The sequence below is a fragment of the Bidens hawaiensis genome, unplaced genomic scaffold, assembly GCF_021521415.1.
Source record: "Bidens hawaiensis isolate Kalapana, Puna unplaced genomic scaffold, B.hawaiensis_p1.1 tig00033516_1, whole genome shotgun sequence".
NCBI lineage: Eukaryota > Viridiplantae > Streptophyta > Magnoliopsida > Asterales > Asteraceae > Bidens > Bidens hawaiensis.
The window spans coordinates 154,073-175,420 of record NW_027495747.1 but is presented as its reverse complement, the minus strand read 5'-3'; the positions used below and the strand labels follow the sequence as shown (position 1 = coordinate 175,420).

Sequence of the window (21,348 nt, the reverse complement as noted above, 5' to 3'; positions counted from 1 at the left end):
GTCAATTTTGATTAACAGAGAACGTAAGACCCTCGATTGAATTCTAGGGTTCTTGAGGTTATGATGTGATTTGGGTTTATGGTTAAGTATTCTATGTTTCATAGCTTAAACGTTAATCACTGGTCTGATGGTCAGTGCACATTCTGTTAAGCCTTGAACCGGCCTGGGGCGCGGGTTCGATTCCCCCAGGCCCGGTTTTTGTTGATTTTTTTTATATTAGTTATTTTTAAACCTTTTTAATTATTAAATACTTTTCTATATTAAAATAAATATTGTTTACACTCGTTTAACTAAACCGAACCCTATTAAACATTTAAAACAGAATATTTAATTTGTTTTTGTGTATATATATATAATTCGGTATTTATAATTTAAAAAGTTAACCTTATAGATTTCGTTTAATAATCAAGAATGATTTTCTTTATTATAATAATTAATTTAATAAAACCTTAATTACACTTTCACCAATTATTCCATAAAATATAATAAACCCTTTAACGATCTCCCAAATCTATTATAAACCTACTTTTGTTTTATATTAATGTTTAGTTCGTTCTCTTTGTTTTAGATATTCATTTCGTATATACTTTAATAACTAGGACAAGTAACCGGGACGACTCGCGGATCCATCTAGTTGCATTAATTGTTATCATCTCCTCGTTACCGTATTTCCCTATTCCAAGTGAGTTCTTCATAACCCCATTTTAACGCTTTTAATATTTTGGGGTGTAGCATGTCACAAGATTTACCTCGTTAGTTATGTGCTTATTTATAAACCGATTCACAATTAGCGTACATGTTAATATTATTCTTGCATATTGTTTATGATTATACGTGAACTTGCTTGCAACGTGTTTACTATTCTTATGGTGGAAGTACGCAAACGCATACACATACACATAGTGGGAGGGTCCGACGGGACGTACCCGCGCCGTCTAACGTTACGACTTCGGTTGTTTGTAAGGTGGTTCTCATTTCCCCTATTACTACGATCTCGGCTAAAGGAACGGGAGAACGACATTAATTGATTTCATTTACTTTACGCTTGGATATTTATTACATTACGAATGTTGAATCGTGGTTTTTATATATATATATACTCAAAAACTTATGAAAACTCACCAACTTAATTGTTGACAAATATATATTTTCAACGTGCTACAGGTTGAATCGATGGCATGCTAAGGATGAAGATCATTAGTATACCTTTGGATATTTGAATAAAGAACTTATTATTGTTTTGATGAAGTGTTTTTTTTTTATTTATAATTATGAATAATTGTGTACTTGTTACGTTACGAAATTAAATGATATAATTATTGCCACTTTAAATAGTGTTATGAGCTATGAGTGATCTGTACGTTACACCAGGGCGTATTCCGCTTAAAGCCGGGGTGTTACAGATTGGTATTAGAGCCGTAACTATAAGATAGGTTGTTAGACGTATCGGCCTAGTGTAGTTATAGTTTATTTTAGGGCCCCGAATTGCATGTATACCCTATGTGCTATGTGCCCGCACTTTTATTAAAAGTTCATTCATACGCTCGAATTTATTACGTTTTATAGTGTCACATGTACACCTATTCACACACAAACTCCAAGGCTTATGCCTAAACAATTTATTTTATTATTTTTTTTATCTATTTATTTATCTAAAAAAAACGATTTTCAATCCTCTTAAAGTTGGTTCTACGTGACGGGTATGTAGTAACTGGAAGGGTGACACACTTGTTTTTTCGAACCCTTGACACTAAGGTTTTTAAACCTAAGGATAAGCAATGCGTATAAATCCCAATCAGACGCGGGACCCGGTTGCTTACCTGGAGGGTTCGAAAAAGGGTGCTGGAACTTATTAGGCCAAATCATACCATGCAAACGTCATACGAACCATAGCTTTAAGTTGTCGAACGTAACCATTTGCCTTTGTGAATAGAGAATGGTTGCACTCCTGCTTTTAAATCTCATACAAGTCATGGTGGTAAATGAATATCCTAATTTAAATACAATTTTCATGTGATTTTAGTATTATCAATATTTTTTTTATTCAAAAGGTTTAAGGATTCCACTCCTCGAAATCTTCACTCGATAACTCACACGCGTAGTACTCTCTCTTTTCAGCATGTCTGCTCGTTTCCCTCGTCGTCCTGCAAGAAACTCCAGCCGCAAGATGACAGCCCATTTCACTAAGCAACTGACTGCTGTGCTCCCGAATATGGTGGCTCAACTGCACCAAACCATTGCTTCCAATTCGAACTCAGCCACTTCGGGTTCAAACTCAAACTCTTGTCGTTACAAGACCTTCACCGATACGAATCCTCTTAAGTTTGATGGCTCTGAAGGTGCCACTGCCCTATTGGAATGATACCAAAGTATGGAGAGTACTTTCCTCCACATCGAATGTCCCGAGGACAAGAAGACACGCTTTGCTTCAAGTGTCTTCAAGAAAAGAGCCTTAACTTGGTGGGTGCAAGAAAAATCCACTCGTGGTGCTGATGTAGCCATGGCCTTGCCATGGGAGGAACTTAAGGGAATCATGACCGAAGAGTTCTGTCCACCCAATGAACTCATGAACCTTGAGGTGGAATTTTGGAATCTTAAGCAAGAGGGTGGTGATAACGCTACTTACACCGCTCGCTTCAATGAGCTTAGCGTCTTGGTGCCACATCTTGTCACCCCTATTTCTCGTGGGATTATTAAGTATGTTCGGGGTTTGCCAAGGCAAATCCAAGACTCAGTCCAAAGCAGTGCCCCCAAAACTCTTCGTGAGGCTGTTGTCCTTGCTGCATCCTTGTCTGACAACCACGTTAAGGCAGGAACCCTCAAAGGCAGCAAGAAGAGTGTTGAGAAAACTGAGGCCGAACTTTCCAAAGAGGTCACGGCCGAAGCCACACCCAAACCAAACCGCAACAACAACAACAACAACCATTCCAAGAAACGTAAGCAAAACTATGCCTTAACCCAACAAAACCCACCTCAACCTCAATACCAACCAACCCAAACCCAAACCCAAAATCTTCAAGCTCCACCTCCAAAGAAACTTTACAACGGACCACACCCGTTTTGCCAAATTTGCTAACGACACCACCAACTCGGCATCCCTTGCTGACAATACACCCATTGTGGCCGTTTCGGACACCTGCTAGGCGCATGTTTTGAATTCATGCGTGCCCATCCAACCCTCACCAAACCACCCCGCACTCCCCACACTTTTAACCAAAACCGTGTTTTAACTCAAGCTCAACCCATTGCTCAAGCCTACCCCACCCCTCGAGCGTGTTTCAATTGTGGAGTTCCTAGTCATTTTCGCAACGCGTGTCCCTGACTCACATATCAAGTCCAAATGGGCGCTCCGCCTGTGTACCCTGCTCATGCCTATCAAGCTCAGGCCTTTCAACCATTTCCGCAGCTTATGGCAAACCAAGCTGTTCAACCGGTTCAATCCAATCAAGCCTCGACTTCTCAAGCTACACCCATCGTCCCCAATGCTCACGGTAGGGCATTCGTGATCAATGCAAATCAAGCTCAGCATAACAATGATGTGGTTAACGGTACGTTCTTGGTTAATAACGTTTATGCATCCATTTTATTCGATACCGGTGCCGATATGAGTTTTGTGTCTTTTGATTTTGAGCCTATGCTTTCGTCGTCTCGTTCTAAACTCGAAAGGTCCTTTATGGTTGAAGTCGCGAATGGTAAAACTAACTTGATTGACTCGGTTATTCGTGGTTGTACTCTAAATCTCAACGACTATGATTTTTTTATCGACCTCATTCCTATGCAACTTGGAAGTTTTGATATCTTAGTAGGCATGGATTGGCTAGCTCAACACCGTGCCGAAGTTGTGTGCTTTGAGAAGTATATTCGTATCCCACTAGACGACGATCGGATTTTGCGTTTTTTCGGTGAAAAGCCTTCCAAGGGGCTTAAGCTTATGTCATGTACTCAAGCCCAAAAATACTTACATAAAAATTATGTGGCTTTCCTTGCCAACGTCGTGGAAAAGAAACAAGAAAAGAAGACAATAAAAGACATTCCGGTAGTTCGTGATTTTCCCGAAGTTTTCCCTGAAGATGTTTTTGGTTTACCTCCTACTCGTGAAGTAGAGTTTCGTATTGATCTTGTGCCTGGTGAGAATCCCATCGCCAAAGCTCCTTATCGTCTCGCACCTTCGGAAATGCAAGAGCTAGCGAGTCAACTCCAAGAACTCTCTAGCAAAGGTTTCATTCGCCCAAGTTCATCACCTTGGGGCGCACCTGTTCTTTTCGTTAAAAAGAAGGATGGTTCCTTTCGAATGTGTATCGATTATCGTGAACTCAATAAACTCACGATTAAGAACTGATACCCTTTGCCTAGAATTGACGACCTTTTCGATCAACTCCAAGGCGCATCTTGCTTTTCAAATATTGATCTTCGTTCGGGTTATCACCAATTGCGCGTTCATGAGGATGATATACCCAAAACCGCTTTTCGAACTCTTTACAGTCATTACGAATTTATGGTTATGCCTTTCGGCTTGACTAATGCACCTGCGGTGTTTATGGACCTCATGAACCGCGTATGCAAGCCTTATCTTGATAAATTCGTGATCGTGTTCATCGACGACATTCTCATTTACTCGAAATCTAAAGTTGAGCATGAAAAACATTTGCATGATATTCTCTTGTTGTTGATGAAAGAACAACTTTTTGCCAATTTTTCCAAATGCGAGTTTTGGTTAAACAAAGTTCAATTCCTTGGCTATATCGTTAACGAAAAAGGCATTCATGTTGATCCCGTTAAATCGAAGCCATTAAAAATTGGAAGACCCCGACTTCACCTACGGAAGTTCGATCCTTTCTTGGTCTCGCTGGTTATTACCGTCGTTTCATTTTGAACTTTTCCAAGATCGCTTTACCCCTCACCACCTTAACTCATAAGGGTAAACCTTATGAGTGGGGGGCTAAGCAAGATGAAGCTTTTCAAAACTTGAAGCGTATGCTTTGCGACGCTCCTATCCTAGCCCTTCCCGAAGGAAACGAGGATTTTGTTGTCTATTGTGATGCCTCGAATCAAGGTCTCGGGTGCGTTCTCATGCAACGAGGCAAGGTCATCGCCTATGCATCACGACAACTTAAGGTTCATGAAAATAATTATACGACATACGACCTTTAGCTCGGTGTTGTTGTATTCGCGTTGAAAATTTGGAGACACTATTTGTATGGGACGAAATGTGTGGTATTCACCGACCACATGAGTCTCCAACATATTTTCGACCAAAAAGATTTAAACATAAGACAACGACGATGGGCCGAACTTCTTAGTGACTATGATTGCGAAATACGTTACCATCCCGGTAAAGCAAACGTAGTAGCTGACGCCCTTAGTCGCCAAACCCATGTCAAAAGCATTCTACTTGTAAGCATTGTTATCCAAAACGATCTTCAGCTACGTATCTTTGACGCCCAACACATCTCCGTCACTGAAGGCAATATGTACAAAGAGATGTCGTGTGGTGCTGAACTCCAACTCGAAACCAAGCATGATGGTTTGCTATATTTTCTTAACCGCCTTTGGGTCCCATATCGTGACTGACAATCTTCGCACGTTTATAATGGACGAAGCTCACAAGTCACGATATTCTATCCACCCCGGTGCGGATAAAATGTATTTCGACCTTCGAACTACTTTCTGGTGGCCCGGCATGAAGAAAGATATCGCTATCTATGTGGGAAAATGTTTAACTTGTGCTAAGGTAAAAGCCGAGCATCAAAAACCTGCTGGATTGCTCGTGCAACCTTTTATTCCAGTCTGGAAGTGGGAGAACATTACGATGGACTTCGTCACAAAACTTCCCACCACCAAGAGGCAACATGATAGCATTTGGGTAATCGTCGATCGATTAACCAAATCAGCTCATTTCATTCCTATTCGAGAAAAGCATTCGATCGAGCAGCTCTCTCAAATCTATGTCAACGAGATTGTTTGTCGCCATGGTATACCCTTGAGTATTATATCTGACCGTGATGGTCGTTTCGTGTCTCATTTTTGGAATTCACTTCAAACCGCTTTGGGAACACGTCTAGATCTTAGCACCGCTTATCATCCTCAAACGGATGGTCAGTCTGAAAGAACCATTAAAACTATTGAGGACATGCTAAGAACTTGTGTGCTTGATTTTGGTGGTAATTGGGATACTCATCTTCCATTGGTTGAGTTTTCATACAATAATAGTTATCATTCGAGCATCAAAATGGCTCCATTCGAAGCGCTCTATGGCCGTAAATGCCGTTCTCCTATTTGTTGGAACGAGGTCGGCGAGACTCAGCTCACTGGACCCGAAATGGTACAAGATACCACCAACAAAATTGCACAAATTCGTAATAATCTGCTTACTGCTATAAGTCGCCAAAAGTCTTACGCTGATAAGCGACGACGACCCTTGGAATTCGAAGTCGGCGACCTTTTCCTCCTCAAGGTCTCACCTTGGAAAGGAGTAGTCCGTTTCGGTATGAAGGGTAAATAGCCCCCCGTTTTGTTGGTCCGTTCGAAATCTTTGAACGAATCGGAGATGTTACTTATCGCCTCGAGCTCCTGCAAGAGCTTCAAGGCATCCGTCCTGTGTTTCATGTTTCGAACCTTCGAAAGGCTCTAGATGACGAGAACCTTCATATCCCTCTCAATGAGGTACGTATCGATAAGACAATGCACTTTGTTGAAAGACCGGTAGAAATAGTGGATCGAATGGATAAGGAAACCAAGCGTAGCCGAATCCCTTTGGTCAAGGTTCGTTGGGAATCTAAGCGCGGTGCGGAAGTCACTTGGGAACGTGAAGACCAAATGAAGTCTAAGTATCCGCATCTTTTTACTACGGATGTTAATTCCTAATTTCGGGACGAAATTTCCTAAAAGTTGGGAATGTTGTGACATTCGTCAAGTTTCGGTGTAGTATTTGTATCCGTTTTATTACCCTTTTGTAATCGGATCTTTATATTTAATAAAAACATCCATTTATTAATTATGTCTTTCGGTTTTGTCTTTACTATAATTACGCGTATTCTAAATCGTTTAAAGTATCTATTATTTGCACTTTTAACCCCCACACTATATTGTTTACCACATCTGACCATCAAACCAATCTTGAAGGACTTGTTTGCAAATATTATTCAAACTCCCTCCTTCCCTCTTCCTTTCCCGTCACCACCATCAGCCCCCCCCCCCCCCTTCCAATTTTGATTTCGTTTGACCCCCAAATCGCGGGTTTTGGTTTAATTAGAATGATCCTCATCATACACGCTCCTTCCTGTTATAGTATAACACGTAAATTGACAGCTAATCCGCATCGGATTGAATCAATTCCGTTAATTAGGGCAGCGGACTGATTGGACCCTTAACCCTATAAATATACAACCAAAATTCAATTAAACGTGCATACACCACCTCCTCACAATCCCGAAGCAAAACCCTAAGATAATTGCAGCCATTAAACAGTTCTTGACCTCGTTTAAGTTCGTCTTCTGGCCGTAACCCTAGCTCGTCGTTCTCGTGCAATCCGTAACCAATTAAGGTAATTAAATATAGCTTATAGGTCGTCTTTGAACCACCTTGAAAACCCTATGTCAATTTTGATTAACAGAGAACGTAAGACCCTCGATTGAATTCTAGGGTTCTTGAGGTTATGATGTGATTTGGGTTTATGGTTAAGTATTCTATGTTTCATAGCTTAAACGTTAATCACTGGTCTGATGGTCAGTGCACATTCTGTTAAGCCTTGAACCGGCCTGGGGCGCGGGTTCGATTCCCCCAGGCCCGGTTTTTGTTGATTTTTTTTATATTAGTTATTTTTAAACCTTTTTAATTATTAAATACTTTTCTATATTAAAATAAATATTGTTTACACTCGTTTAACTAAACCGAACCCTATTAAACATTTAAAACAGAATATTTAATTTGTTTTTGTGTATATATATATAATTCGGTATTTATAATTTAAAAAGTTAACCTTATAGATTTCGTTTAATAATCAAGAATGATTTTCTTTATTATAATAATTAAATTAATAAAACCTTAATTACACTTTCACCAATTATTCCATAAAATATAATAAACCCTTTAACGATCCCCAAATCTATTATAAACCTAATTTTGTTTTATATTCATGTTTAGTTCGTTCTCTTTGTTTTAGATATTCATTTCGTATATACTTTAATAACTAGGACAAGTAACCGGGACGACTCGCGGATCCATCTAGTTTCATTAATTGTTATCATCTCCTCGTTACCGTATTTCCCTATTCCAAGTGAGTTCTTCATAACCTCATTTTAACGCTTTTAATATTTTGGGTTGTAGCATGTCACAAGATTTACCTCGTTAGTTATGTGCTTATTTATAAACCGATTCACAATTAGCGTACACGTTAATATTATTCTTGCATATTGTTTATGATTATACGTGAACTTGCTGCAACGTGTTTACTATTCTTATGGTGGAAGTTACGCAAACGCATACACATACACATACACATAGTGGGAGGGTCCGACGGGACGTACACGCGCCGTCTAACGTTACGACTTCGGTTGTTTGTAAGGTGGTTCTCATTTACTCTATTACTACGGCCTCGGATAAAGGAACGGGAGGACGACATTAATTGATTTCATTTACTTTACGCTTGGATAATTATTACATTACGAATGTTGAATCGTGGTTTATATATATATATATATATATATATATATATATACATACTCAAAAACTTATGAAAACTCACCAACTTAATTGTTGACAAATATATGATTTTCAACGTGTTACAGGTTGAATCGATGACATGCTAAGGATAAAAATCATTAGTATACCTTAGGATATTTGAATAAAGTACTAATTATTGTTTTGATGAAGTGTTTTTTTTATTTATAATTATGAATAATTGTGTACTTGTTACGTTACGAAATTAAATGATATAATTATTGTCACTTTAAATAGTGTTATGAGCTATAAGTGATCTGTACGTTACACCCGGGCGTATTCCGCTTAAAGCCGGGGTGTTACACTTAGGGTTTCTGAAATCAACACTCTATTTGCTCGTGTAGGTAATGATTTAAGCGTTAGAAATGACACAACCAATTTATGTTTATCCAGATTTTTTCAAACAACAAAACATATACAAATGGTATAAACATCAATGACCAAGTCATCAAACCAACTGTTTGTTTTGTTTTAAACTGTTTCGTTAAGATTAATCAACACCTAAAATTAATTAACTATACACCGTCTTGTGCCATATCATACTTAAGATCAAGAACATATTTAAAGCACATAATAAGTTAATAAGCCACTCGATTTGTAAGATTTATCAAACAACTATATATAATCCAAAACAAGAACACGAAAACACGAAACATTTGTCTTTAATTACGAAACAACCAAATTACATTACATAATAACAATAATAATCACAACCCCATACATAATTAACCACCATCATCATATATCATAAGGCTGTTTGCCAGTGAACTTAACCTCAATGGGGCTAACATTCTTCCCAATGGACCGCATATTCTGGCCGACCCCTTGACGCCCGGGGTTCACCTTCTCGGGGTACACCCCATCTTTCGGGTGCAAATACTGCACCTCCCCGTTCGGGAACACCCGATAGAACTGATACTTAATCTTATATTTAGACCGCAACCGAGTTCCAAGAGCCAAGCACTGTTCTTTCCTAGCCAGCTTCAACAAGTTGGGGCCTTCTCTCATAATGGCCGCACCGCCAGTGGGCATCTCGAAGATTTGTTCTTTGGGTGAGTCCCATGTGATGACATAGAACTCTTCGACTTGGGCTTTACGGAGTAAGCCACCGGTGCTGCCTGCGAAGATGGGTGAAGGGGTGTTGGGGTCGAGTTCTGGTGGGGTGAACCCTGCTGGGGCTTCTTTTGGTGGGGCTGGGGCTGGGGCTGGGGCTGGGGCTGGGGTGGTGGTGCCTTCGGAGGACGTGGCTTTGATGGTGAAGGTGGTGGTGCGGATGGTGAAGGTGGTTGGTTTGAATGGGTAGGTGGGGTTGGAGAGAGTTGGGGTGAATAAGGATGCTTGGGTAGCCATGGCCATTGAAGATGATGATGAAGAAGATTATGTGGAGGTGTTGGTGTATGGAGTGAATGTATTGAGAGGAGGCTAGATTATGTGGAGGTGGGTGTGGGAAAGTGGGATAAGGTGATATGTTGTAGCCAATCAGAATGGCTTGTTTTGATACGCTCATATATCTATGAATAATCTTTTATGATGTTTTTCTTTTCTTTTTTCTGTTTATTTATTTATTTTATTTATTATTATTATTATTATTATTATTATTATTATTATTATTATTATTACGTTTAACAAAAATACTATGCATAATCTTTAAGCCTTTACGGTATTCTCGTTTAACCCATCAAATGTTGTGAGAGAATTTTTATAATTTAAAGAGTGACTTGTGAGTGGAGAAGAGAGAAAATCCAATGATTTTTCTTTATATTTGAAAAGTTTATGTAGCATCCTATAAATTTTTTAATATATATTGAAAGTGATTGTAAGTGAATGAGAGAGAAAATATATTGATAAATGTATAAAAACGTATTATTTAATTGAAAAGATAAGAGAAAATGTAGTGATTTTTTGTGTAATTCTGGATTTGAAGATAGAGGATTTGATTTGAATGTTCTTAGTATTTAAAGTAGTCATTTCCAATGTGGTGTATTGATAGGAAATATGAGTTTCTCAATGAAGACTCGCGTTTAATTCTCATTTATAACACTTTAAGGGAACATGAATGACTCAATGAAGGAAGAATGAGATCTTTATGATCTTCAGTTCGATCATGAGGGCGTCCAGTTTTACCACAAGTGGGCTTTCGGATGGATGAGTTTTCCCTGAAACTAAAGATAACTTGGAGATACTTAAGAACTCTATATGGTTGGGTTGAGCCAGTTGGCGGTGGCCTTTTCCCATTGGGTCACCCCATTCGAAGTACCTAGACATTATATGTTTGTTGATCGTTCTTTAAGTCATGAGGGCATTCTTAGCCCATCCTCTAAAATAATGTGAGGAAATTTTGTAAGTTATAGGGTGAGGTTATAACTGTAAATTATGGGACGAAGTTATGCTATCAATATCGGTGCTATAGCAGTGCTATAGCGGTTAGCGGCCCCTCAGTAAAATAGCGGTCAAAATATCGGTTTCGTTATTTGCGGCGATATTTACCACTATTTTTGCCGCTATTTGACTACCGATATATCGGTTAAATCAGCGAGTTTATCGGTAAAATATTTTTGACCCAAATTTGTAACCTTTTGGCCCAAACCGTTGCCTTTTTTTGCCCATAGCCCAATTCCATTTGATTTAACCCTAAGCCCTATATCTGATTATTATTGAACGGTTTTAAACATCGACAATCAACTTCCTATTTCTTCTCCAATCTCCGGCCGCTAATACTCATCTCATCATCAAATTGTTATTTTGTGCTTTGAATTGTTGACTTTTATGATTTTGGTATTAAGACTTAAGTATTAATATTTGATAACTTTTGGTGTTATATATATATATATATATACACCGCTATCCCACCGCAATAACCGATATCTCAGATATCGGTCATTGACCGATATCCGCTATTTTTTGGCATTAACTGCATAGGGACGAAGAGAGAAAATGTAGTGATATTTGTAAATTTGAGAAATTTTGTTTATCCCTATTTATTTATTTTTAATATTTGTTGATATTGGTGTTGACTTATGAGCAGACGTGAGAAAAAATGTAATCATAAATAGGGCGAGCCAAGAATGCTTTGAAAGAAAAACATTTATATTTCTGTATTTGTATAAGAGTGAAATGCTTTATTTTATACTTCGCTGTGTTTCTGAGTTTAATAAATGAAATTATGAAAAAACCAGGTTAAGAAAAAAAAAGGAGAAAAAAAACAAGTTGGAAGGGAAACATTTAATTAACTACCGGTTTGAAAGAAAAATAAAGACTCTCTCTCTCTCCCCTTAAAATAAGTCACCACTTTTTTTATGAAATACTCCAAACCTATGTTTTCCCTTTATTTTTCTCTCTTTAAATGAAACTTGGAAACACATAGTCAATTTATTAAATAAAATTAGAAGTTCAAAAACAACCGGAACAATATATGATGTATAATTAGATGTTCAAAAATATAGTAAATGCATGTATAGTACACTGCGGTTTATATGAAAAAAAGAGTTACAAAGCAGGGATGTGAATATGTTTCAATTATTAGGAACAAATGCTCGATTGTTCATTTCATACCATATATCATTCATGAAGAAACTACTCTTACAAGAACAAAGGAACATGACTAACCGCAATTAAACAGCTAGGAGCTAGCTACACTAACTAATTGCTAACGACTCAAATTAACGTCAATTATGAAAACAAAGGAACAAGGGAGTTGGTCGTGAACACGTGCAATATAAGACGAATGTAACATGACATTCTTGACTTCTGGTTTAGTCTAAATCAGTTTAGTTCAAACCAATGAACATGTTTAACTAAAGATGTAAGGTTCAGGTTGACCATATGGGCTACCGGGTTGACTCATATAATCCACTTACTCTTCTAACTTTTTTATGCCAAAATTTTAAAACTAAGGGATAAATTTACAGCTTAATGTGATTGTTTTAGATAAATTTGTACTTTTTTTAGGTGAATTTGTAATTTAAAAGCATTATTATTTAAAAGGGGTCATGCACGTGTTAACCCACAAATGTTCGTGTTCATGATTTCGGATGCATCATGCATGTTGTGTTCGGGTTAGACCGCCAACCCACAAACACAACCTGGAGTTATCGAGTCTACATACAACACATTGACAATCTTAAATCAAAATAATCAAGAAAATATCCAAAAGAACCATATATAACAATCCCAATATACAATAGCACAACCCAAAGGTTTGACCGAAAACAATCAAAGCATTTACCTGATCATGATCTGTAGGTTCTAGATTCCAGCTGCTGATCACACCTCCACCACTGGTGAACACCGTGAGCCTCCTTCAAATCACGCGCAGGGCTCAAATTGACAGTCACATTTGCAGACGGAAGAAGGTGAAGCGGTTCATGTGATTCCTTCCCAATTGCATCCATAAACAGACCCGCAATCGAATGCTGAGCCGCCAACCGTTCCACCCCTCCCACCCCTATACCCTCCATCTTCCTCCGATGCTGAAAATACCCAATATACTCCGAGCAGATATGATCACGTGGATTCACATACAAAGACGGGACCCACAATGCCAGTTTACTAAACGAGTTCTCTAGTGCAATGTTTCTTTCCTGATAAGTCTTTTTCGCCTTAACGGCAACTGCAAGTCCAGCTGTCATGAAACTGCTAGCGATTCTGATCCTGTGTTTCACTTTCTTGTTTTTAATGTTCTCAATCGGAGGCGAAACGTAAGGTGGATTAAAAATATGGGATTCAAGATAAACCCCATTTTTCGCCATGGTTTTTCCGGTAAGCAAGGCGATGGCTGCGCCAAGTGAATGACCGGTCAACCAGATGTTTTGACTACCAGAAGCAACCACGCTTCTAACAGCTTGAATGGCGGTTTCGGATCTCGATGATTGATGTAATACGTTTCTAACAAAGTGTAGGTCTAGTTGTAAGTCGCGTGAAAACGCATCGCCTTTGGTTACCGTGCCTCTGAAAGCAATGATATGGGACGGGGTTGCGGGTGATGAGATAGTGGAACATGACGGGTCGGGTTTAGGGTTGAATCTAAAAATAGCACCAAAGATGGACGAGTCAGCATCGTCTATAAGTAGACTTTGTATGTCAAAGCCGAAGAACTGCCACCACGGGTGAGCAAGTGCGTTGGCACCTTGGCGGTTTTCCTGGCGGCCACGCTGCATAATATAAACACCTTGGACCATGCACGCCGCCACGGACCTCCGGTGATCCACATCCGTCCTAAATTGTTATTATTATTATCGGTAATCTACTTAACTATTACGCACACAAGGTGTTTGATGAAATGCTTATGAAGAAAAATAGTGTTACCAGTCAATAGAAGTCAAGTGTAACGGGCCCGAAATCTCGAACACATCCCTTTCTGAAGCCATTACATCTATAAGTTGTACTGGAACAAGATGAAGAACAAATAAATGAATTAACACATTCAAGTATTCAACCAAATCAAAACCCTAAGAAAAAAATAAAAATCCCTAAAATTTGTATTATAATAAAACCCTAATGCAATGTATAGAATACAGTGTTACTAACCAAATAAAGCCCTAAAATTTGTGATCAATAAATAATAATCAGTTAAGAAATGTACCTAATGTAATGTATATGATAGATCTGAGTAAAGCTTCTGAATTACAAAATTGAACGGGTTTGAAGCTTCATATCAAAAGATTCGGTTGTTGCGTCTATGTTGAGAGTTGAGACTTCACATCAAGTTATACTTTTTCAAAATATATATTTAAAAATTCTGCAGCTCAAATCAATAAAGTTTTATATTTATGTAAACAAATTTTAAGTTTGAGGAAAATACAGAAATAGTTATTATAAACTAGTCGTAATGAGTATATTATAATAACACACGAGTAGTTTGTAGAGCAAATTAAAACTTGCCACGTGCTCTTAAACTAACCGTAACGAGCATGTACACTTATCAGTTATTCGTCATGACTAAATAAGTTTCATGCCTCGTAATCAACGTCCACGGGTAATTTATAAGTCCTTTGGTCGCGACGACTAGTTTACCCGGTTTACATTCCCTACAGAGTAGTTTGTTACTCCCTCCGTCCCATTTTAAATGTCATGGGACCCAAAACACACAACTTAAGAAATGTTTGATCATTTTATTTTATGAGTTGTAAAATGACAATAATGTCCTTTAAGTTATTATGGCTAAAAACTTGTTTTGTAAAATGAAACATCTAGTATATGTAATAGTAAGGGCACAATTGAAAATTGAATTTTTATGTATTTGACATTTAAATTGGGACAACCAAAAATAGAAAAATGAACATTTAAAATGAGACGGAGGGAGTAGTAGTTAACTCGTTGCGACTAGTTTAACTTTACAATCTACTCGTCGCGACTAAATGACTTATGAATTACTCATGAACGTTGATTATGAGGCATGAAGCTTATTTACTCGTGACGAGTAAATGATTGGTGAATGTGCTCGTTACGGTTAATTTAAGGACACATGACAAGTTTTTATTGGTTCTACAAACTACTCGTCACGACTAGTTTATAATACATATTTCTCTCTTGCAAATGACACCTAAAACTTGAAACTTGTTTTCATAAACGCTTATTTTCGGAATTTTTTCAATATTTAAAGGTTTTGGATTCAACTCCCGGGAAGTAAGAAATTTGTTGGTAAAAAGGTGTTAAAATATCGAAATGAGTATTCTAAAACGGATAATAGTGGATTGGATTGATCAATCCATGAATATATTTTTCACATTAGATAATTAAGAGCATTTCAACAGGTCTCCTGTTTCTTTAATTACATTAAAAATCAAAATATTTTGTCTTATTTTCAATTAAATTATACATTTTATACATTTATCATTATATTTTTTTTTATACATTTATCATTATATTTTCTTTTTTGCTCACTAACAACTTTTACAAATATAAAAAAATTATGAAGTATGAATAGTATTTCTTTTAATGTATTTATTAATAGTGTTTTTTCTTTATCATTCATTCACAAGTCATAATAAATCCATATAATATAGAGAACCACTCACGTAAATATAAGAAATTGTTGTTGTCTGATAAGTCATTTATATGATTAAAAAACTAAACTAGGACTTTTAGTCATTATAATAATCTTAATATTCAAACTGAATTAATTAAGGAGAGAAAATAGCCACTCTTCGTCTTCTCCATTTTGTATTGAGGTTCAAAAACATGGTTTGTCATCTTAATTTCCTTCAAAAATATTAATAAGGGTAACTACAAGTTTCAGTTAACATGATCACCATATGGTTCTTGATGATCAACGTGTTAGAAAATCAAAGTATAATAATTGTCTGCTATTACAAAATGAAATTAAATCGCAAGAATAATATAAACCATCCAAATGTCGCATGGTACATTCGATATATGTGATTTGAGTTACATCCACGACCGAAATAGACTTCCACCTATTTCGATTTTGGTATATCAAGGAGAAAATAATTAAAATTATCATGCCTACTAATAAAAAAGTCAAACCACTCCATTATATTGACTTGGTTAAGAACGATAGTTCAACTTATACAACAATCAAAACACAAAGATCAACTAAAAACACAAATTAGATGCATCGTATCATATCAATGTTGCACACATCTTGTTTCTAGTACTAACCTTTATGATTCCATTAGTTTCTGAAGGATAGCCTGTATAAAAAGAGACTTCAATCAATGAATTTTATTTTCCATAATAACAATCATTAATGGTAAAGCAAATCCATAATCATATCATACAAGTCTTAAATAACTTACTGGACATGAACGGTTTGATTTCAACCCTTGATGCAGTTCAGAATGTGAAATTAGCAGCTTCACTGAACGGTATTCAATAGACTGATTGTGTCCTCGATCTGCAAACTCAACTAATTGGCGATCAAGAAGGTGCTCAAATGCCTGCACATTTTAAATTATTAGAACCATTTAAAAAAGTCCAAAACTGACTTTTCTGAAGTGCTAACTTAATATAAAACTATACAAAAAAGTAAAACTTACTCGTAAGCATACGTTATGTGAATAGTAATCAGAAGTCTTGAATGAATCATGTATGGTTTTGTACTCTGTCATGTAGAATGAATTACTAAAATAACACTGAAGAAATGTAGCATAATTAGAGGATTAAAGTGTGGTCACATTTGCACAGACCTTTCATTACAGAATTAAAATTATATGATTCCTGCTCTTTGACTTCCAACCTCTTCATGCAAACCATTATATAAAGTTCCAAAATTGAGCAATCTGCAACAAAAACCTTGTAATGATGACAATATCGAACAACTCTAATTTGAATTTGATTAAAAAAATATAAATCATACCTTTTAAACAATCTAACTTAGGCTGCCTTTGGATGGTTGAAAGTGCAGATTTGAAGTTCTCAAGTGTCATGTAACCAGATTTAGAATCAATGCAACTTACAGCAGAAAACCTAAAGAAATGAAGTTTTGACAAGTAAGATATGAAAGAAATCACAGGAAAAAGATAACAAAAAGGAAGCTTGCATTAAGAAGAAATAACTTACAGAAACCTCACAAAATTATTAACAGTGCAGTCAGAATCTGTTAATTTATCAGTGATTTCAATGAATCTTTTGTCTGCTATTATGTTCTACAACATGTCAAGGAACATCATTGATAGAACCTCAAAATTAGATTCTTTGATTAAACTGAAACAAGTACAGATAGTGCCCAATTTCGAGAATGGGTGATCTCCAAATAACAAAGGTTTAGAACCCAAATCTGATAAACATAAACATACCCTTCAAAAAACCCCTAAAACAATATTAATAGAGATAATAACTGGCCCATAACTGACCCTAAATTTTAGCTACTCATTTAGCCACTACCCTAAGATTCTGATAACTGCTTTGACCCAGCTTTGGGGTCGTATCAATCATACTCTTGCAAAAATAAATAATCAAAACATTTAAATGTAATCTTGTTGACTTTTTAAACTGAAAACCATGTCACTAGAAAAAGAAAGAAAAAGGATACTGAAATTCTTGAATTAAAATCTGTTACATAGTCACGAGGAAGGCTTGAATCTGTTGGCAATAGTAAAATGTGTTTCAACAGTCTGCACGAGAACACACAAGTATTAAAGCAACAACTTCTAAATTACACCAAAATTTAACCTAAAAAGAAAAAATGCAATCACCTTTGTAAATCATCCTTTTGGGGAGGAAGAAACAATAGCTTCCTATGTGAGAACCGAGATCTCACTCGTTTTTCCAACAGCTGATCAGCATCCTACGTGACAAAATCAGGTATCATAATTTTTAAAAATTATCATTGATTATAGAAGCCATTAGATTAAATTATTATAGACTATGAATGAAACCTAATAGAGCAACATTAATAACATACCAATCGACAACTAACACCGATGACAACAGCTTGTGATGATACAGATTGCATTGCATCCAACAAGCTATACAGTAATCTTTGTTTACCCTGTGATAACACAATAGTAAATTCCAAACCTTGAGGATGAAAGAAAACAACCCATTATTACAACTCGTTTGCTGACATTACCTGAGCAAAAAGGTCAAACTCGTCCAGCACAAAAACTACTGTCTTGTGTGCTAATCCACATTCGCTGGTGATAAAGATCATAATCAAGAAATCAACACAACTACTCCTTCCAATACAGAAAATAAAAGTAAAATACGGATAGATGCTGACCGTAACATGGCTATCATGAACTGAGAATTATCATCAGATGACGCCTGCAATAAATTTAAAAAGTGATGATGAACTGCAAGTATATTGGTAATCATATGCATCATTTAAACAAGGGTGAACTTGAGATAGTACCACTTTGGAGAACATCAGTTCATGCTCTATACACAATTGTCTAGCAATTTCCTGTAACAAACATGAAACAACTCAGTCAAAGATATAAAACTAAAACAGAAACCAATGCATAACTTACAAAGATAAAAAAAAAAGTTAGAACTGAGAATCTCACCTTTAGAGCACAATTATCATCACAGTGCAAAAGCCCATTCAGTTTAATCTAATATAGTCACAAAAGAAGCTTATTAGACATTAATCATTGTGCTTAAAATTAAGGGTGAGCAATAACCAAACCGCTAACCGAAACTGAACCAAAAGCCAACAAAACCAAACCGAAAACCGAACTAACTGATAAACAGTTATCGGTTTTTTTTGGACCCGTGATTAACCGAAATTAACCGAACCATTCCTACTTTCATATATTTCTAGCTTTTATACCTCCATTTCATGTTATATACCTCCATTTCAAGTACTACTAAACAAATATTTTAGCCCAAGTTTGGTTTTCGTTATTAACCGAAATTAATCAAACAAAACCGAAAACAAACAAACTAACCGAATAAACCAAACCGACTAACCGAAAACCAATTAGTTAATGAAACAGATTAACCGACAACTTCGGTTTTGGCCTCGTTTAAGGCTAATAACCGACCAAACCAAACCATGCTCACCCCCACTTAAAAATTATTTAGAGCTAGAAAAACATGTTTAAAGTATATTTATATATACATTCTTCATAGTAAAAAAAATATAATTTTAACACAAATTCATCATAATTACATACCACTGATATCATGTCAGGATATTCTTTCAGCAAATCTTCTAGAACAAGATCCAAAACCTAAAATCAACAATTAACAGTAAAAAACAAATCACAATATCACATTACATACTATCAAAATTAAAAGCAAATTAATCGAAAACGTAGAAACTGTACCGCAATTTTACCGCATCCTCGAGGACCTAGAAGCAGTAATGAATTGTTACAGGCCTCAGTCACCGAACTTGATACTATAAATTTCAACTTACTGTAATTCGTTCATAAATATAATTAATTAATTAGGGCAAACTTATTATAAAATCGATAGATAAATAAATTATTAGCATAGTTGAATAATAATAATAATAATAATAATAAATATAATTATTATTATTTAACCTGTAGTTGCTATCGGGTGAATCAGAGAAGACGGAGAAGATGAAATCAGAATCACAGAGTCGTTTACGAAGGAGTACTAAAGCTTCTTCCACTGTTCTTTCAACCATCTTTGCTTCCGGTGGACTGTTAAGTCTAGGGCTAAATTAATAATCAGCAAACCGGCGGTGGTAGATTAAAATGGCGGGAAAATATTATTATTGTCCGGTGGTGATGGCGGGATGGGTTCAGTTCAGAGTAGTTAAATAAGCCCATCATGTATTGGGCCGTATCACATGAAATAAAGCAGGGGGTAGTCCGTAGTCGGGTAAGCAAGAAACCGAAAACACCGAAGAATTCAAAACGAAATAAAAACTGACGGTTTAGTTATGTATTTTTGTAAAAGGCTATGGTTTAGTTTTGGTTTTGCATGTAATAAAAACTGAAGAACCAAACCGAACAGAGTTTCTATATTTTTATTTTTTTTATGTTTTATTTTAAGAAATTAATAAATATATAGGGTTTGGATCAAATACAAATGAAATTAACGTGCTAAACTAAATAATTAAGTAAAGTAATTATGTATACAAATAGAGTAATTATCGTAGAGTAATTATATAATTACTCTATGATAATTACTCTACTTGTATACATAATTACTCTACTTGATTCTCACGTTTAGCATGCTAATTTCATTTGTACGTTAACCTTCCCCTAAATATATAACTCAAATATTTTGGCCAAGTATATAATATTTGGGGGGGGGGGGGGTTGTTTAACGTATAAATAAATTAACGTGTTAATTGTGATAATCAAGTAGAGCAATTATTTATACAAGTAAAGTAATTATGTAATTACATCATAGAGTAATTATGTAATTACTCATTACTCCATGATGTAATTAAATAATTACTCTACTTGTATATATAATTACTCAAATTGATTATAACAATTAACACGTTAATTTCATATGTATTCGATCCAAACACTATATAATTGTTAGTTAGTTAGTTAATGATTAACGAAATTATTTACAACTAAATTCATTATTTTCGGCCTTTTTTTTTCGGCCTAAAATTTTCAAGCTCAAATGACAAACCCATAAAAACCGAACCGAAACCAATACGAAAACATAATAAACCTAAACCGAACGGTTTCAGGTTTGGTTTTAGCTCAAAACCTCACCGAATCGCACCATGCACACCCCTAACACAAAACCGAATAACTTTAACAGAACATGAACACGAAAAGTCGGTTTAATAAAGTTGTAGGGGTGGGTCATATAACTTTTAGAAATCACTTTTAAACAGTATTGTAATATATTTCGACACACATGATCGTATAAGATCTTGTTTTATTTATGTATGGGATCGTATGTCGGTGATGTTTGAGTAGTCTGGTTTAAAGAATGTCATCTCACAATAAGATAATATCACTATGATGTTTCAAGATAGATAAGGCATGATAAGTAAATTCCTTTTAAAATTGTAAAATGTTATTTTCTTTATTCTTTAGTTTTTTATGCATAATATGCAATGATTATAAAAGCACGACTAAGAGAAATATGATATTTTACTAAGTTTAGATGAGGATATATAAAATTGGATCGAATATAGATTAAATTAGTGTGTTAACTGTGAGAATCAAGTAGTGTAATTATAATATGTAATTACACTATTTGTAAATATAAATATAATAA

General features: G+C 35.9%; 3 protein-coding genes across 3 annotated transcripts; all 3 read right to left on the bottom strand.

Moving 5' to 3' along the window:
• Positions 1-9,321: 9,321 nt before the first annotated feature.
• On the bottom strand, positions 9,322-10,089 carry LOC143584959 (photosystem I reaction center subunit II, chloroplastic-like). The gene has a single exon (XM_077066870.1). The coding sequence runs from the start codon at positions 10,072-10,074 to the stop codon at positions 9,457-9,459; it is 618 nt and encodes a 205-aa protein (XP_076922985.1). The 5' UTR covers positions 10,075-10,089; the 3' UTR covers positions 9,322-9,456.
• Positions 10,090-12,807: 2,718 nt separating this feature from the next.
• LOC143584972 (GDSL esterase/lipase At4g10955-like) lies at positions 12,808-14,096 on the bottom strand. Its single transcript, XM_077066880.1, has 2 exons — positions 14,023-14,096; positions 12,808-13,932 (listed from the first exon to the last, which is right to left on the bottom strand). The coding sequence occupies exons 1-2, from the start codon at positions 14,082-14,084 to the stop codon at positions 12,948-12,950; spliced, it is 1,047 nt and encodes a 348-aa protein (XP_076922995.1). The 5' UTR covers positions 14,085-14,096; the 3' UTR covers positions 12,808-12,947.
• Positions 14,097-16,424: 2,328 nt separating this feature from the next.
• On the bottom strand, positions 16,425-19,796 carry LOC143584971 (origin of replication complex subunit 4-like). Its single transcript, XM_077066879.1, has 15 exons — positions 19,674-19,796; positions 19,452-19,542; positions 19,299-19,355; positions 18,687-18,734; positions 18,533-18,583; positions 18,401-18,444; positions 18,251-18,314; positions 18,083-18,169; positions 17,874-17,965; positions 17,711-17,792; positions 17,239-17,324; positions 17,036-17,145; positions 16,866-16,958; positions 16,716-16,780; positions 16,425-16,616 (listed from the first exon to the last, which is right to left on the bottom strand). Exons 1-15 carry the CDS (start codon positions 19,778-19,780, stop codon positions 16,452-16,454), a joined length of 1,242 nt encoding a protein of 413 aa, XP_076922994.1. The 5' UTR covers positions 19,781-19,796; the 3' UTR covers positions 16,425-16,451.
• Between the last annotated feature and the right edge of the window lie 1,552 nt (positions 19,797-21,348).